Source organism: Taudactylus pleione, unplaced genomic scaffold (genome assembly GCF_031769625.1).
Source record: "Taudactylus pleione unplaced genomic scaffold, aTauple2 ptg000003l, whole genome shotgun sequence".
Lineage (NCBI taxonomy): Eukaryota > Metazoa > Chordata > Amphibia > Anura > Myobatrachidae > Taudactylus > Taudactylus pleione.
In genome coordinates, this window is record NW_028284406.1 from 2,642,501 (window position 1) to 2,659,240 (window position 16,740).

At 47.0% G+C, this 16,740-nt stretch overlaps 1 protein-coding gene across 2 annotated transcripts in view; it reads right to left on the bottom strand.

The window, feature by feature from the left end:
* Positions 1 to 16,484, bottom strand: part of PIP5KL1 (phosphatidylinositol-4-phosphate 5-kinase like 1) — a 23,598-nt gene extending 7,114 nt beyond the window's left edge. Inside the window, exons 1-9 of one of the 2 annotated variants that reach the window (XM_088457629.1) lie at positions 15,875 to 16,484; positions 13,547 to 13,720; positions 10,674 to 10,724; positions 10,260 to 10,414; positions 4,537 to 4,661; positions 4,180 to 4,214; positions 2,842 to 2,897; positions 2,647 to 2,759; positions 448 to 610 (exon numbers count right to left, since the gene is read on the bottom strand). In XM_088457629.1, coding sequence (XP_088313755.1) covers positions 448 to 610; positions 2,647 to 2,759; positions 2,842 to 2,897; positions 4,180 to 4,214; positions 4,537 to 4,661; positions 10,260 to 10,414; positions 10,674 to 10,724; positions 13,547 to 13,720; positions 15,875 to 15,925 — 923 coding nt within the window. In that variant the 5' untranslated portion in view covers positions 15,926 to 16,484. Of the gene's footprint in view, positions 1 to 447; positions 611 to 2,646; positions 2,760 to 2,841; positions 2,898 to 4,179; positions 4,215 to 4,536; positions 4,662 to 10,259; positions 10,415 to 10,673; positions 10,728 to 13,546; positions 13,721 to 15,874 lie in introns of both variants that reach the window. The other variant, XM_088457547.1, reaches the window with a different exon arrangement.
* Positions 16,485 to 16,740: the final 256 nt, after the last annotated feature.

The window sequence follows — 16,740 nt, forward strand, 5'->3', positions numbered from 1 at the left end:
TGCACCCCCTCGATGGCCACCGCTGCTGGGGGCACAACTGGCCTCCGGCCAATCAAAAATGGGGGTGGGACTAAGCTTCGTCCTGACAAGGAGAAAGAAAAAACAAAATCGGATCGCTCTCATCCATCGATGGCGGAGAACCATTGGTCGCCACACCATGTGATAAGAAGTGCATGCACAATGAAAATTTTTTAAAACGAACAAGTTGTGAGGAAGAAAATTGGGAACTTGTGTTTATGTCGAAACGCGTCATGTATAAGATATACTATGAGATACATCCCACCCTCGATCGCATGCATACTGGTGTTTACTTAAGCCGGTTTGCATGAACACCTACCTCCTGGGACAGCTTTCCTTTGCGAAGTTCTGACATTACAGTGCTGAGAACCTAGGTGATTTGGAAAACAACGATAAATTACGGTTTCATGCACCTATGGTTCTGCTCACCTCTTAGTGCGGACAATGAGGTTGGCAAGAGACCAGTTCTGGTTCTTCTCATCCGGATGCAGGGCCTGAAATCCTAAAAGGAGACTGTAATCCAGGACATTGAGGTCCTGCAGGAAACGGGTGTCCAGCTCGGTCTGACGGAGCAGCCAGGAGCGCTGCTGATCTGAGGGAGGAGAGGAGTGGGTTTTAGCAGGGACAGGACATCACTGGGCTCAGTAAGTTGTATTGTTGTAAGAATTACATTGCTGATCCGTTGTAATTGAAATTTTAATTGGGCTCGATTCTATTCAGCGCGATGTAAATAGCTCCGGGAGTGAGCTCCCGAAGCTATTCAATACACCGCGCTGACAAGTCCGACTAATGATTTCTTCTCTCATCCCTCCGGGGATGAGAGAAGAAATCCGACAAAGGTCCCGGCGCGAGGCTGTTTTCTGCCCTTAGCGCCGGGAAAACAGCCTCACGCCGGGAAGTTAAGTCGGGGAATGCCCGTTATCGCGCCTAAACACCCTGTTTAAGGTGCGATAACGAGCCTTCCCCGACCTAGCAGTGCGATGAATTGAATAGCTCCGGGAGCTATCTCCCGGCGCTATTTACATCGCGCTGAATTGAATCGTGCCCATTGAAGGGGCTCTAACCCTATGTTATGTATATTTTTTCCTTGCATCTGTGATCAATTAGCCCACAGTAAATTATAGCAGCAAATTGAATCTCCCCCTTTGTCTTTAGGATGGTGACAGTCAGTTTATCATTCAGTACAGTTCCATTACTTGCCTTCATTTCCCCATTCTCTCCATCCAGAGCTCTCTAGTCATTTTAATCAAGAAACAATAATAAGCTCATGGTACAATAGCTCAAGAAACCGTGGGGTCTAATGGCCATTCATCATTATATTGCTTCAATGTCGGACTAGGACAATTTGTGAAACGAACGAGCAAAGCGGTACAAAAAGAAAAACAGATTTAATTTTGCGGCAGAGTTTATTGATATGAGGTAAAAGTTTGGCGAGGGCACCTAGTTAGGGGCAAATGGCCATTGCCACACCATAAAAAGACTTCAAAATTGAGCACCATCTCTAAGATGGCAGGATTCAGGTCTATATTTCCATGGTACATATTATACAATAGGAAGAAGTGCATTTGCAGAGACTTCATCAAATGAAAATAAAAAATAAAAAAGTTTTACGAACACAGAAAAGCGACACATTTAATAAAGTGTGTCAGGAGAGATTTAGGGATAAAAGTTACTAAAGTGAGAGTTTTTAGAAGTGGAGATGTTGCCCATAACAACCAATCAGATTCTAGCTATTATCTTCTAGAAGGTGCTAGTTAAATGTTAAGTAGAATATAATTGGTTGCTATGGGCAACATCTCCACTTCTAAAAACTCTCACTTTAGTAAATTTACCCTTTAAGGTGCATACACACACAACAATTTTGTTACCAAAGATTTTATGAACAATTTTCTGTCAGATTATCTTTCAGATTTTTTAAAGTGTAATGAACGATTTTTTGAACTACAAACTATTTTTGGAACTTCCCTTAATGAAAATCGTTTAGTTGGTCAGTCAGTATGAACTACAAACGGGAACGCGCATGAACGATAATCGTTCATTGTTATAACTTAGAAACTGAACGATTTTTTTCAACGATTGAACGATAACAACGACGTTATAGTTAAATCGTTCAAATAATCGTTACATGTGTATGCACCTGTTTGGTGCGTACACACTAGACGATATGCTCCCTGAGTGATATCGTCTAGTGTGTCCCCGTTAGGGTGTGCTCAATGTCGTTCATGACATTGAGCACACCCGCTGAACGATATCATTAACGATATCGTTCAGCGCTGGTCTCTCTTCCCCCATTCCCCAACATGCAGCAACCTGACGACATCGTCAGGTTGGCCTGCATGTTAACCTGATGAACGATGATGACGAACGACCCGCGGGAACGTGTGTCGTCGTTATCGTTCATCGTTTTTGTGATAAAAATGGACGATAAAGTGGACGACTGAACGATAACGATATTGTTATCGTTCAGTTGTCCACTTTAATCGCCCAGTGTGTACCCACCATTAGTCTGTGGAGTTACCTCCTTATAACTGAGAGTAGACAGACACCCTCGAGGTGACACCATTTTAGAACAGAGTTGCCAACGGAACTTTAAAACCAACCTCCTACCAGGTAGGGCCGCTTACTCACCCAAACAAATGACATTTCCTTCAAAGTTTATATCCTTGAAGACCTGCAGGACTCTGCTTCCCTCTGGCTCCGGTTCAGTCCAGCGGCTCACGTGACAGCCTTTTATATCATAGCTGAACAGACAAGAGAACAGTTACTAACACCAACCGTGACCCTCCGCGGAGTGCGACGGCAAACAACTAAATCCCCTCTCACCGGCCAGTGATCCGCTCGTCTGGGAAGAACACGCTCTGCATGATGATAAAGTATTTCTACAGCGGGGGAAATAAGATATGCATTGGTGATAAAGACTGGCGCCCGCAATACACAAGTACATGAGAACACAGCCACAGATGCAATGAAAAAAATAAAATAAAAAAATGATAAGTAAAAAAAAAAAAAAAGATAAAAATTGATGATCGCTTCCAGGAGATATGGTGGCAAAGTTAAGGCGCATACACACTTAACGATTCGCTCCATGAGCGATACCGGTAAGTGTTTGCCGGGCTCAATGTCGTTAACGACATTGAGCCTATACACTTAACGATATCGTTCAGTGATGTCACCAGCAGCATCCCTGAACATGCACAAGCTGACGATATCATCAGGTTGGCCTGCATGTTCAGGCGATGAAAGATATCGTTAACGATCCGTGGGAGCGCGCATCGTTAACAACATCTTGCATACACACTCGATGATATTGTGAACGATATCGCTGCATTAGAAATGACAAGGTGGGAGGGGCTAATTGAGGGACAATCACAATCAATCCCAGCCCACCTCAGCACACACAGAGTAGCAGGGGGTGTGGCGATGCAAATCAAGTCCCACCCACCTTGGGGAAGGAGAGTGCGCGTGGGAGAATTCCCTGCTCTCTCAGGAGCCAACTATAAAATGCCGCAGAATATGCCAATGCTATGCTAATGAATAAAATGTCACCCCCCTAATTCAAAAGTCTCCCGTATAATCCTGGAGACTGGGCAACTATTTTTACTGCAAAATTTATTTAAGACTACTGGATGCAGAAAAAGGTGAGTGAATGACCAGCTTAGGTAATGCAGGGCATGGATGTGTAAGGAACTGGTTGGGCAGATAGGAGTTCTGATGAAAAAAATATCAGCATCAATATCGGTAACAGGGCCCCCAGAGATCCGTCTACTTTGACTGAGCTCCGAAGGGCTGGACCTGTCCATATTGACCACCCATCTGCAGCACTGGGACAAGCGACAGGATCTGGCAGTGTAAGGCCAGCATTACTTTCCAGGGTTGATTAATGGGAATGACGATCACAGGAAGAAGTGTCAGTAGTATTGTTCATTTAATGAAAATGGGTGGGAGGGGATTGGATTGGAATACAGGTTGGCAGAGTATATATGCCATACCTATTTTTCCTACCAAATAATTACCCATCACTACGTTTACATACCACTGTAGTTTATGCACAATCTATAAAATCTATACACGTAGCGCTTCCCTGACATTAAAACAACAAATGGGTCCATCAGTGCTCAGGAGTTACGGGAATAATACTGAGCTACAGCGTGCGGTGCTTACCTTTTTCTCATGTTCCCTGACGATACTGTGAACACCTGAAAAGTGAGAGTCACGTCAAGACTTACTTCTGTGTGTAAATACATTCTACAATACACGTTGTTGCTAGCTATAAATGATCGATTTATTGAAAGCAGAGTTCGATTTTTAAAAAAAAAAAAAACATATCTTGCATTTTGATTACAACGTTAATTACCAACTCGCACAGAGCTTTCGTATCTGCACAGAGCAGAATCCCATGGCAAACACGCCCTTTGTAGCCTGGCGGACCCATACGAGTTAAGTGCATCGGTATATATACACGGCAGGTGTAAATGACCCTCAGTTTTTGCCTCGTTCGTGTACATGGCTGTTACTCACCCAAGATCTTGACCAGCAGGGAGTGTGGGTAGGCCTGGAAGTGCTGTATGTATTTGCGCAGGATCTGAAGTAAGAAGTGAACCTCCCTCTTACTCTGTGTTTTCAGGAAAAGACGCTTGTCATTCCTGAAAGCAAAGGACATAGACACTAAGCTCCTGCTGCCATCTTGTAGAGGATCACAGCCGAGGCGGGTTGTAGCGGACTATGTATACATCGTTATAATGATCTCATGTGATATATCACAGGCTTGGGTACCCTCTGGCTCTCTCCAGTAGCAATGGATTTACAAATGCTGGCTTGCTAGCATGCTGAAACTTGTAGTTCCACATCAGCTTCAGTGCCACAGTAATGTAGTCCATCTGCTGTTGCTGATGACCATCACGATTGTAAAGACATAAATACCAGCCCATTAACCTACCAGAATATTTTTGAATTGTGGGAGGAAATCGGAGTACCCGTAGGAAACCCACGCAAGCACAGGGAGAATATACAAACTACCCACAGTTAGGGCTGTAGTGGTATTTAATGGTTATATATGCCAAAAAATAATAAAGCTCTAAAAAGGGCCACCGCACCATTTAAATTTATATATCTAACAAATGACGGTAAAATACATTGTTCAGTACTAGTATGGAAGCCTATTCTGTTTGAAAATATTGTTTAACAGAGTATTAAATTCCCATAGCTGAAGCCACATCCCACATCTTTAGGACAAGATACAAATTGATTTTGAAATTTCAGTCAGTGGAGCTGCTGTGACATCATCGGCCTGCCCCACTGTTTGAGGCTACCAATCCATTCAGTGCATTTCTGCAGAACAAGGCTGGAAGCCTGTCACTGTCTATTCATATAGATAAGGGCTTAGAGAGAGTTTAATAGGCATATTTAGCTACGTCTAAACAAGTTATTATTCAGCTCAGAATTTCGCAGCCTTTGATATGAATTAAGGACAATACTGGCTTTACTAGCATTTTAACAATATGCTGCAATTAGGCAATACATTTGCTGGGTGCAAGTCAAATTAAAAAAAGAGCAAATGTGTGACCGGTGTGAATATACTGTATATAATCTTTGACTGATCTAGAACTACATTTCACATTCTTTCATTCAGGTAATTGGCTCTCCACATGTTTCAGCCAGGCTATTATGCTAAGTATACATTATATAATTGTCTTTAGCAAAGATTTGTTTTGACTAAAAGCTTCACTGTTGAAGCATTTTATCTGATCTAATGTTCCGTTTTGTAATAGCACCTGATTATATGTGCTAATGGGAACAAATTACCAACAGCTTGACAGCATTTGCATTTCAAAAAGTAAATCTAATAATACAGAGGTTTTTTTAAAGCCCGTGCAAACATTGCGATTCACCTGGTTTTTGGGATCTCTTCATTTTGAGTATTTTTGAAAAAAATTTTAAAGCATTTCTGAATATTACAATTAGCCCTAATTTGTGACCAGCTTCTGGAATGTAGACACTTGGCTGTAAAACACGCTGCCTCTCCCTGGTGCCTCTGCCTTCCCCTGGGCAGAACAGTAAAATACCCCTACATGCCTGCAAGCAGTATACTGTGACAGAATAATGTAATACAAAGTGGTAACACTTGCGAATATTAGATAGATAGATAGATAGATAGATAGATAGATAGATAGATAGATAGATAGATAGATAGATAGATAGATAGATATATCACTCAACACATGTAGAGGGGCACTCACAATAAAAGATATTATGCCGGGTACCATCCATTTATAATAATATACACAGGAGGACCCCTGTGAACCAGGGATCAGGCGGCACTAAGCGGACTTCAAAACATAACGTGTAGTTTATTCCATAAATCGACGTTTCAAGACCGAAAAAGTATTTTCATCAGGGTTAATGTATATCCTGATGAAATTACTTTTTTTGGTCTTGAAACGTCGATTTATGGAATAAACTACACGTTATGTTTTGAAGTCCGCTGAGTGCCGCCTGATCCCTGGTTCACAGGGGTCCTCGTGTGTATGTGTGTGTATATATCTCCATACATATCCGTAAACATACAGTGATCGCACTGAACGGAAAACAATGTGGGTCCCACCCCAGTTTCTGGGTCCCATCACAATTTATGGCCCACTACCTATAGTGCGTAAAAACTCGCTATAGTGAATATTTTGCACTGACAATGGCACGGGGAGAAGGGCACAGGGATGGGAGGGGAAAGTACACAGTAGGGGTACAGACATATAGAGAGTAAAAGAGGGGGCACAGGAGAGCAGTAGGGGTACAGACATGGAGAGAGGGTAAGAGGGGGCACAGACGTTAGAGGGCAGAGTACAACGGGAGTGCAGAAGGGGTACAGACATGGTAAGAGGGGGTACAGGAGAGCAGAAGGGGTACAGATATATAGAGAGGTTAAGAGGGGGCACAGGAGAGCAGTAGGGGTACAGACATGGAGAGAGGGTAAGAGGGGGCACAGAGGTGGGAGAGCAGAGAACGGGAGAGCAGAAGGGGTACAGACATGGTAAAAGGGGGTACAGGAGAGCAGAAGGGGTACAGACATGGAAAGCGGGTAAGAGGGGACACAGGAGAGCAGAAGGGGTACAAACATGGGGAGAGGGTAACGAGTGGGAGGGAAGAATACACAGGAGAGCAGAAGGGGTACAGACATGGGGAACGGCAAATGGGTGGGAGGGCAGAGTAGGATTTAATAATGGTCATAATCTATGTATAAAACAGTACAGACCAATGGGTTTATCAATGAGAAACATCAAACAGTTCACTCCAAGTTGTTTTATTACCAAAAGTAAAGTGTCTGCGGCCCACCACAGTTATACCCCGAAACGTGCATCACTCTGTGAATAATAGGGCCCTCAGTGTCCCTAAGGCCTGACGCTGTGCCCCTCAATGCTTCTAGGCAGGACCCTTCAGCTGAACTCTCCTCTCCTGTGGGGAGCCTCTGGCCACGGTGGTGAACAGCAGGTGGCGCCCTGTCACAGATATCTGCAGGGTGCCCAATGATACAGGTATGAGAGGAGCTGCATCATTCAGTTGATGGAAATGGATCTCTGTCCGTCTCATAGGTGAAGCCTCTTGGTGGCAGATCGGTTGTGAGGGGGCTGGAGGTAGACACAGCCCGGCTGCAGTCCCATTGCTGTCTTCAGCTGCCACTTTCTGAATTATTTTAATCAATTGGAAGAGCCGGGCGCTCGCAGTCCTCGATACTTTGTACTCCCAAGCTCAGCCTCGCACAGACAGTCACTCTTCGAAGCAGGGCACCTGGAGCAGCGCGAAAGACAGGTGGAATGCACAGCCCACGGCTTTTGGATGAGAGACACCGCCGGCGGTGATTGGTTGGTGAATGCTGCCGGCGGTGATTGGCTGTTCTGCGATGCGCACACAACGCGTCTTGGGGGACCCGGTCATTTTTAAAAACAGAGTCCCTCACTTCCTGTATCATGTAAAACCGCGCTATAGCGCTATTTTGCGATCACTGATATATATATATACATATACACACACACACACACACACACACACAATTACAACTATTATTGAGGGTCCTATTTATTAAGTAAATATGATGGGGCCATGCTGCTTATTATACCTTATCACAGCATATTGCGGCAATACAGGTTTTTCTTTTTGTAGTTATTTACCAATGTACAGCTCCAATAAGAGGCTGTCCCGGCCAGGGCACCATGGACCTCATTCAGAGTCGGTCGAAGCGGTCACACGGGAAAAGGGGCCGGATATGCAAATGATACACTCGCATGTTGCGTCCCTAAGTTCGGATCGTTAGCTGCCCGACCAAGGGGAGGAAGCGGCCGGAAGATAAAAAATACGCCCACTTCTCGTACGCATTACACGTCATCTCCGGCCATATAAGCATTAATCGAGACCATCGGGCACCATCGGAACTGGTCGTAGAGCTTAAGGTTGACCATACCCTCTCTTAAGCTCTACAATCATGTCAGTGTAAAAACCTCCCATGTCACATGTGCCATGACGCTACTTTGTTAATTATGCACTCCCATAAACCGTATGCACTCCCATAAAACGCTGTTCGCATAATTAGGCACGCCTGTGTTCGGATCTCCACTCCCCCGTTTTCAAGCACCTTCCCCTGTTACCACCCACAAACGCCTCATTCTGTCACTCAAACTACCGATCTGGCTGTGTTCAAGGAGAGAGAAATTTCTGATCGTAGCGGCTAGTTAGCGCACGCGCATTGCGAACTTTACGCATGCGCAGTATAGCGAACATCGGTGGCGTACGACCGTGCGGCCGCTTCGACCGACTCTGAATGAGGTCCCAAGACTTTAGGCGGGTCCATGTGGTAAGGGGGGCATGGTCATGGCTAGTGGAGCTACGCCCCCTCGTTGTCTACATACAACGGGGGGACATGATCACGGAATCACAGGGGGGCGTGGTTACTTCTCCTCTGCATTCCAGGGCCCCCATAACATGGGTGTATCTACAACACTTTGTTATCCGTCGGTGCCGCAGAAATTGCCAGGAAATAGCGCAGGGGGGCGCCATTTTCCTGAAGATCTGTGCATGCCCTGTAGAGCGGTCACTGGGAACATGTTCCTGGAGATCAGCACATATGCAATAGACTCTGGCACATTGACATGAACAGATTAAGGGCCTGATTCAGAGGCACTCACTATTTGCGTGCGCTCGCTCTGAATCAGGGCGGATTTTTTTTTTTAAGAATCCGCCTCCAGGCCGCTCGCATAGCTGTGGGTGACAGCTATGTCCAGCCAGCCCCCCTCCCCGCCTACAAAACGTTTTGTAGCGAGCCCCGGAGAGAGTGAAGTTCTCACTCGCGCCGGTGCTCGAGCACCCGCATTGCGCACTGGCCGACTATGCGCTCGTGAGCGGGTCTGAATCAGGCCCTAAGACCGCAGTTAACATAATGCATTAGGCTCTTGTTAAATAGCCTCAATAGCTAAATCGTGTGGAAACTGCAGTCTTCTTAGGAATTCTGGGCCCGATTCAGACCCGCTCGCGAGCGCTGAGCACTCGCTAGCGGGTCGATGTTGGCCCAGTGCGCATGCACGAGACCCGGATAGCGACGGCCAAGCCGTCGCTCCGGGTCTCGCTACAAAGGGGGCGTGCTGTCGATGGTGAGTGACAGCACGCCCCCTTTGGTGGGCGTGCCGGGGGCGTGGCTGCCCAGACGGAGGCGCTCCCGTGGGAACGCCTACCGTCTGGGGCCGGCCCCACTGACATCACAAGTGATGTCAATGGGAGTGCTTTCGGCTCTGATAGAGCCGAAAGCACTCCAGGGCTTGCGGCAACGAGACCCTACCACAAGGGTCTCGTCGCAAGCCCGATGGTCGCGAATGTCTTGACCATCGTGAACATCTTTTTGGCCGCTCGCTATAGCTGTGGGTGGTCACCCACAGCTATGCGAGCGGCCAGGAGGCCGCTCTAAAAAAAAGAGAAGGACGGCCCTGATTCAGAGCCAGCGTTCTGTCAGAGCGTCCGGCTCTGAATCAGGGCCTCTAGGTGGAAGGGGCTTGATAATTAGGAACCTAACACCATAAACAAATCCTATTTGGGTAACCACTGAGGTAAATGTGTGGTAGATTCAAAGACCAGTTAAAGAAATAATTTTTGCATAAACAACAGTGGTAAAATACTAAGCACCAAACTCTGAGGAGAGCTATAAACGCCGTTAGACTTACGTCAGGAAGAACCCTGAGGAGAGCTATAAACGATGTTAGACTTACGTCAGGAAGAAGTCCGCCTTACTCTTGGAATTGCTAATGAATTGTAGGTACAGGCTGCAGGAGGAGAGAGACCGCTGGTAACCTTCCTCCGATAACCCCAGGGACTGACGAAAGTGCCTGAACACGGGACCTGCATACGTCCTCATAACATAGCCCTGTTGGACATAATACCAGTGAGATAAGACAAAGGGCCACAGGCTGGTGAAAGGCAGCGGTAGACAACCAGTGGATCTCCAGCTGCTGCGGAACTATACATCCCAGCAAGCCTCGCTACAGCTTTAGCATGCCCTAACAGTGAACCTGTAGCAATACATGCTGGGTTGTGTAGTTCCCCAGCAGCTGGAGTGCCACAGGCTGGCCACCCTGATGTAACGAATAATAGGACACAGGCGGAGGGATGAGATTGGGCCTTACCTCATGGCCCTGCGTGAGTTTAGCGCTGTAATCCTCATCTGTCAGGGACAGCTGCTGCAAGAGAGAGTTATTATTCTTACATTAATATAGAACCCTCATACGTCTCCCTCAAACGCTTACTGTTTGACACCAAGTACAGCTGATAATGAAACTTACTAAGGCGCATGTAAAATATTCACGCCAATAGATAAGCAGCTATAGTGTGCACTATTATCGGTGTATATCATTTCATTTATACAATCTAAAATAAAAAAAATCCTGGTTATTTCAACATTTAAACAAAACATCCATCACTGAACGTTCCCTTCCACATTAATACTCCAAGTCCCTCTAATTATGTGCTCGGACAAGGCCTGAGCACAGCCTGCGGGGGTGTAGTAATACTTACACCGTCAGCAAACTCACAATGGTGTACACAACAATATAAACGCAGCCTGCTGGGACTGAGCTGGGTCAATGGGGGAAATTTGACATGAATGACTGGAAAAGTCACAAGACACTTGTGAATGACGGCGCACTGACTTGGCTCTCGCACAGTGGGCGGAGCCACACCCCATTACCCTGGTTGGTGTGACAGAGGTGAGTGCAGCGGGTGGGGGGATGGGTGATTTTTGGAACGGTCTCTTTTTATATACAGGGAAAATTGTGACGGGGATTAAACTGTACAAATGCTCCTGTGTATTCTTTCCATTTTATCAGAGTTGTCCTTTAAACATCAAAATAAATACACATTGTTGGCATTTATCAAAAAATAAATAAATTGCTATGTACAACAGACATATTGGACCTCCTGCTGATTTCTATGATCATAATGAAACAATAATACAAAAATAATTTATATAACGTTTTCTCCAATAGGACTCAAGGCGGCTTACAGGAGTTTAGATTTATAATACAGAGGTTTAAGCTGGGTACACCCTAGACCAGGGGTCGCCAACCTCGGTCCTCGTGAGCTACCAACAGGCCATGTTTTCCAGACCACCTAGTAGGTGCACAGGTGTGTTCATTACTAACACATTTGAAAAGATCCACAGGTGGAGCTAATTATATCACTTGTGATTCTGTGAGACCTGCAAAACATGCACCGTTGGTAGCTCTTGAGGACCAGGGTTGGCTACCAATGCACTAGACGATATATAGTCCGACCCCGTGACATGCGTGCTGATGGGGGATGTCGCCAACGATGCCATTCTGCAGAATGCAGCATGAGACGTAGCACCCCCGTCCCTCGTCGGACCCGGCTTCGGCAAGTGTGCATACACTTGCCGTATGCAGGGTCCCATCGCCGGCGATGTCATGCTGGGCACACATCGTGTAGAGTGTACCCAGCTTTAGATCGCCATACAATACAGACACCATGAATGTAAGGTGGCCCTCGGGCTTGTGACGAGACCCTTGTGGTAGGGTCTCGTTGCTGCAAGCCCTGGAGTGCTTCCGGCTCAAACAGAGCCGAAAGCACTCCCACTGACATCGTGATGTCAGTGGGGCCGGCCCCAGACGGTAGGCGTTCCCATGGGAACGCCTCCGTCTGGGCAGCCACGCCCCCAGCACGCCTCCCAAAGGGGGTGTGCTGTCACTCAACATCGACAGCACGCCCCCTTTGGTACGAGACCCGGAGCGACGGAGTGCCCGTCGCTATCCGGGTCTCGTGCATGCGCACGACGGAGCCGGCTCCGTCGTGCACATGCGCACTGGGCCACCATCGTCCCACTTGCGAGTGCTCGCGAGCGGGTCTGAATCAGGCCCATAGTCTCCATCATTAATTAACATATCATCCTCAAAGTTGATGGTCTAAAAAGCTTGCAGTCAACCTACTATAGCAGCGTTTCCCAACCTCGGTCCTCAAGGCGTACTAAGGGCAGAATTCAATTGTTTGCGCCCCTCTTCGCGTCTGATGGAGCCATTCAATTGTTGCTGCTGTTGGGCGCAAAAAAAATTTAACTTTTCGCGATCGCGCCCAGCACTTTGGTCGGGTGTAGCGGTTTTACGCAGCTAAACCCGACCTCTATGGGAGCGCTCAGCGCAATAATCAGCATCAATTGAATAGCGCCCCGCGATCTTTAGACGGGAGACCGGGCACACTAAAACAATTGAATTCCGCCCTGACAGTCCAAGTTTTAAAAATATCCATGCTTGAGCACAGATAATTAGATCACAGTAACTGAGGTACTAATTAAACCAGGTGTAGTAGGTATTATTCCGACAGCGGAAGCCTGGCAGGGTTGAAGCTCCCGAACATCAAAATGTAAGTATTAACTAACCCTATTCTACCCCCTAACCCTCCCTTAGGGGTGCCTAACCCTAACCTCCCCCGTAAGTGCCTAACCCCCCTCTAAGTGCCTAAACCTAACCCCCCTTCCCCACAGCCTAACCCTAAGTCTCCCAGGGGGGGATGCCTAACCCTAACCTCCCCCCGGGGGTGCCTAATCCCCCACCCCCACCCCCCTTCCCTAGCCTAACCCTAACCTCCCGATGGGGGTGCCTAACCCTAAGTCCCACCCCGGGAGCCTCCTAACCTAACCCTCCCCCCCCGCGGCTGTCCGCGCCCGGCTTACCTTCGATCGGTAAGCCGGGTGTTGGGCTCCAGGCGTAGGTCTAATGACAGGCGTCGGGATTTCGACGCTTGCGATTAGTACCACGCTGGGATTAGAAAGTCGGGAAGGCGGCGGTCGGGATTTAGACAGTCGGCTTCCTGACTTCATCCCATTAAACCACCTCTGCTCAAATATGGCTATCTTTAAAACCTGAACTGTTAGTGTGGTTTGAGAATCACTGTACTCTAGGGTAGTATTTTAAATGAAGCTGATTAATTATACAAGTTTTAGGTGTACCACAGAGAGGGGCCGTAGGCGTGGGCACATAGCCAGGCTCACCGTGGCATCAGTGTGGACAGTATCCTGAATAGCATCTCTTAGTCCATCTTTTAGATCACAGGTCAATGGGTAAAACTCATGTTCTTTGTCAATCTCGAAGAGCCCAAGTAGTTTCCAGCGTTGCCGAAGTTTCCAAAATAGCCGGTGCCTCCTTGAGCTGCCGCGGGACTCCCCCTGATACAAAGAGAGGCAGAGAGGGAAACAGTTAGGTACAGACTAATACTACAGCGAGTAAAGAGAGCACAGCATGAAACAATTTAAATAAAATAAACTCACAGGGGTCTATTTACTAAGCAGTGCTAAGAGACAGAGTGAAAAGTGATAAGAAAGTGATAAGGTGCCAGCCAATCAGCTCCCAACTGTCATTTTTCAAACACAGCCTGTGAGATGACAGTTGGGAGCTGATTGTCTGGCACCTTATCACTGTCTTATCACTTTTCACTCTGTCTCCTAACACTGCTTAATAAATAGACCCCTCAGAGTGGTTCTGTCACGGAGCAGGGTTGGATGGGGAGTTATACAGTAGATCAGAGTGATGCAGGAGACAGATACATGGTTAGAGACAGAGAGCAACACAGAATGATAACACTACCACAGATCTCTCCATAAAGAGTACCAGTGACCGGTACAATGGTTCCAGTCTCCGTGATGCACAATCACCATCTGTAACAGTGAGCATGTCAGCCCTGTGTCATCACCAGAACGTCACTAACATAGGAGACACACAGGAGGCAGACAAAACATGGCTGGCTAGGAATGAGACACAAACATAGGATCAGATGAGGGAGACCCACAAACACTGACTACAGCTGGCAGAAAGACACACACACGCCACAAAGGGCTGAAAGCAACACACAAAACAGGTGGACGAATGACACACAAACATTCCAAAGCTGGCCCGAAAGATGCACACACTAACCACAGCTGTCCAAAATATACACAAACACACCACAACTGGCCGATAGACACACACAAATAGTTATATTCCACATCTGGACGAAAAATACACACCACAGCTGGCAAATATACTACCTGCCACTGCTGGCTGAAAGATATAACACACACGCTATAGTTTGCCGAAAAAGAGACACACCACAGCTGACCAAAACATACACACACAATACAGCTGTCTAAAATACACTCACAGCTGGCCAAAAGACACAAACACACATATTCTACAGCTACAAACATACACCTCCAGTGGCTGAAAGTAAGACACACACGGCACAGTTATGGTGCGTATACACGGTCAGATATTCTGGTCAATATAAACGATAACTATAGCGTTTATGCTTCGACCGTTTATATAGGCCGGAATATTACCCCTTTCTACGACCAAACGATGGTCAATGCATCGCCATCGCCCGTGCATGCAAGCTAACATGGTCGATATCGATATATATTAGCCTGTCTACTATAGGGACCCTCGATAGTAGTTGGGGGGTTGCTGCATGTGCAATCCTGCACATGCAGGGCGGTCAGATAACAATCGTTATCTGCTGGTCTGACCGTGTGTATCCTCCTTTAGACAAACAAACGCATTCTACAGCCAACCGAAAGATGCACATGTACTCCACAACTGAAAGAAAGAAAGACACACACCACAGCTGGCGGAAAGACACACAATACAGCTGGCGGAAAGACACACAATACAGCTGGCGGAAAGATACACCACAAGCTGGCCAAAATATAGACAGACACACAACTGGCCAATACACACACATTCCACGGCTGGATGAAAAATATACATCACAGCTGGTGGAAAGATGTTGTTACACACACACACACAGCTGGACATAAGACATGTACACTACAGCTGACCGAAAGGCACATGTACACCACAGCTGGAGGAAAAATACACACACATACAAAAGACACACACACCTGGCTGAGAGTCAAACACACCACAGCTGCACAGAAGACATACACAGCTGGACATAAGACACATGCACACCACAGCTGACTGAAAGGCACACATGTACACCACAGCTGCAGGAAAAATACACACACATACAATACAGCTGGACAAAAGATACACATGTACACCACAGCTGGAAGAAAAATACACACACATACAAAGGACACACACACACACACATGCTACAGCTAGACAAAAGACACACACATACACACACACACAACATAAATGATGCACACCAGCAGCTCATACAGGGCTATTGCAGGCAGGAACCATAGAAGGAAACAGCAGAGGCACAGATCACATTATTAACAGAGTATATTTGCATTATTGACCCTGATTGGAAATAAGGTGTGATGCAGAATGCAGGGATGACAGGGCAGGGTACAGGGGATACAATCACTGCTCACCTTATTAATCATGGCACTATGGACTGAGTCAGCTCCTCCTTCCATTTCCATTCTCAGGGGTGTCACAGTACTCAGCCCCCCTGTACCCTCAGGCTGCACTCAGTCACTGCTTCTCCTTACTCCCTTGTGTCTTCAATATCACAGCCCAACCCTACACCTGCTTCCTCCCCTCTCTCACACACTGATCTGTTACACCCCAGTGCTGCCTCCTCTGTCACCCATCAATGCTTCATCTCATGACACACATTCCCCTGTGCCCAGCCCTGTCCTGCTGCCACTAGCTCCTGACCCAGGACCCTCCCTGCCCAATACACTCCACTAAACTAAGTGGACACACAGAGTGGTGCCCAGCCAGCCAGGCATGTTCCATATGCAGCCGTGAGAGGGTGAGGTGTGACCGGGGGTGGTCTGTACAGCTCTCCGCTTATAGAGGATAACCACGTATTGGAGAGACTAGAGCGGAGAGGGATCTCAGGACCACCTGCTCCTGTAGATCTGCTGAGATGGCCAGATACTCCCCCTGCCCCATACGAGTAATAGACTGTTCCATTAAATCACTGCAGCAGAACACAGTGGATGACACACAAACCATCCCATAGACAGTTTCAGAGGAAGGAATAGCATGCTGCACATGTCAGCACACACTGATTGCAAGATACCAGCTGACTGGGTAAAACAAAGGGAAGAAGCCCATTATCTGTACTGTAGGGAAATACAGAGCAAATCTCTATTAATGACATTAATTTAAGGGCTGTAGCAATATTGGGCGCCTTAAAATTCACTGTGCCTCATGCCTCAGGGACATGACAGAAGCATGAGGCACTGGGCTGACCCTGAGGTGCAGGGGCAGAACTATGGGAGTCAAT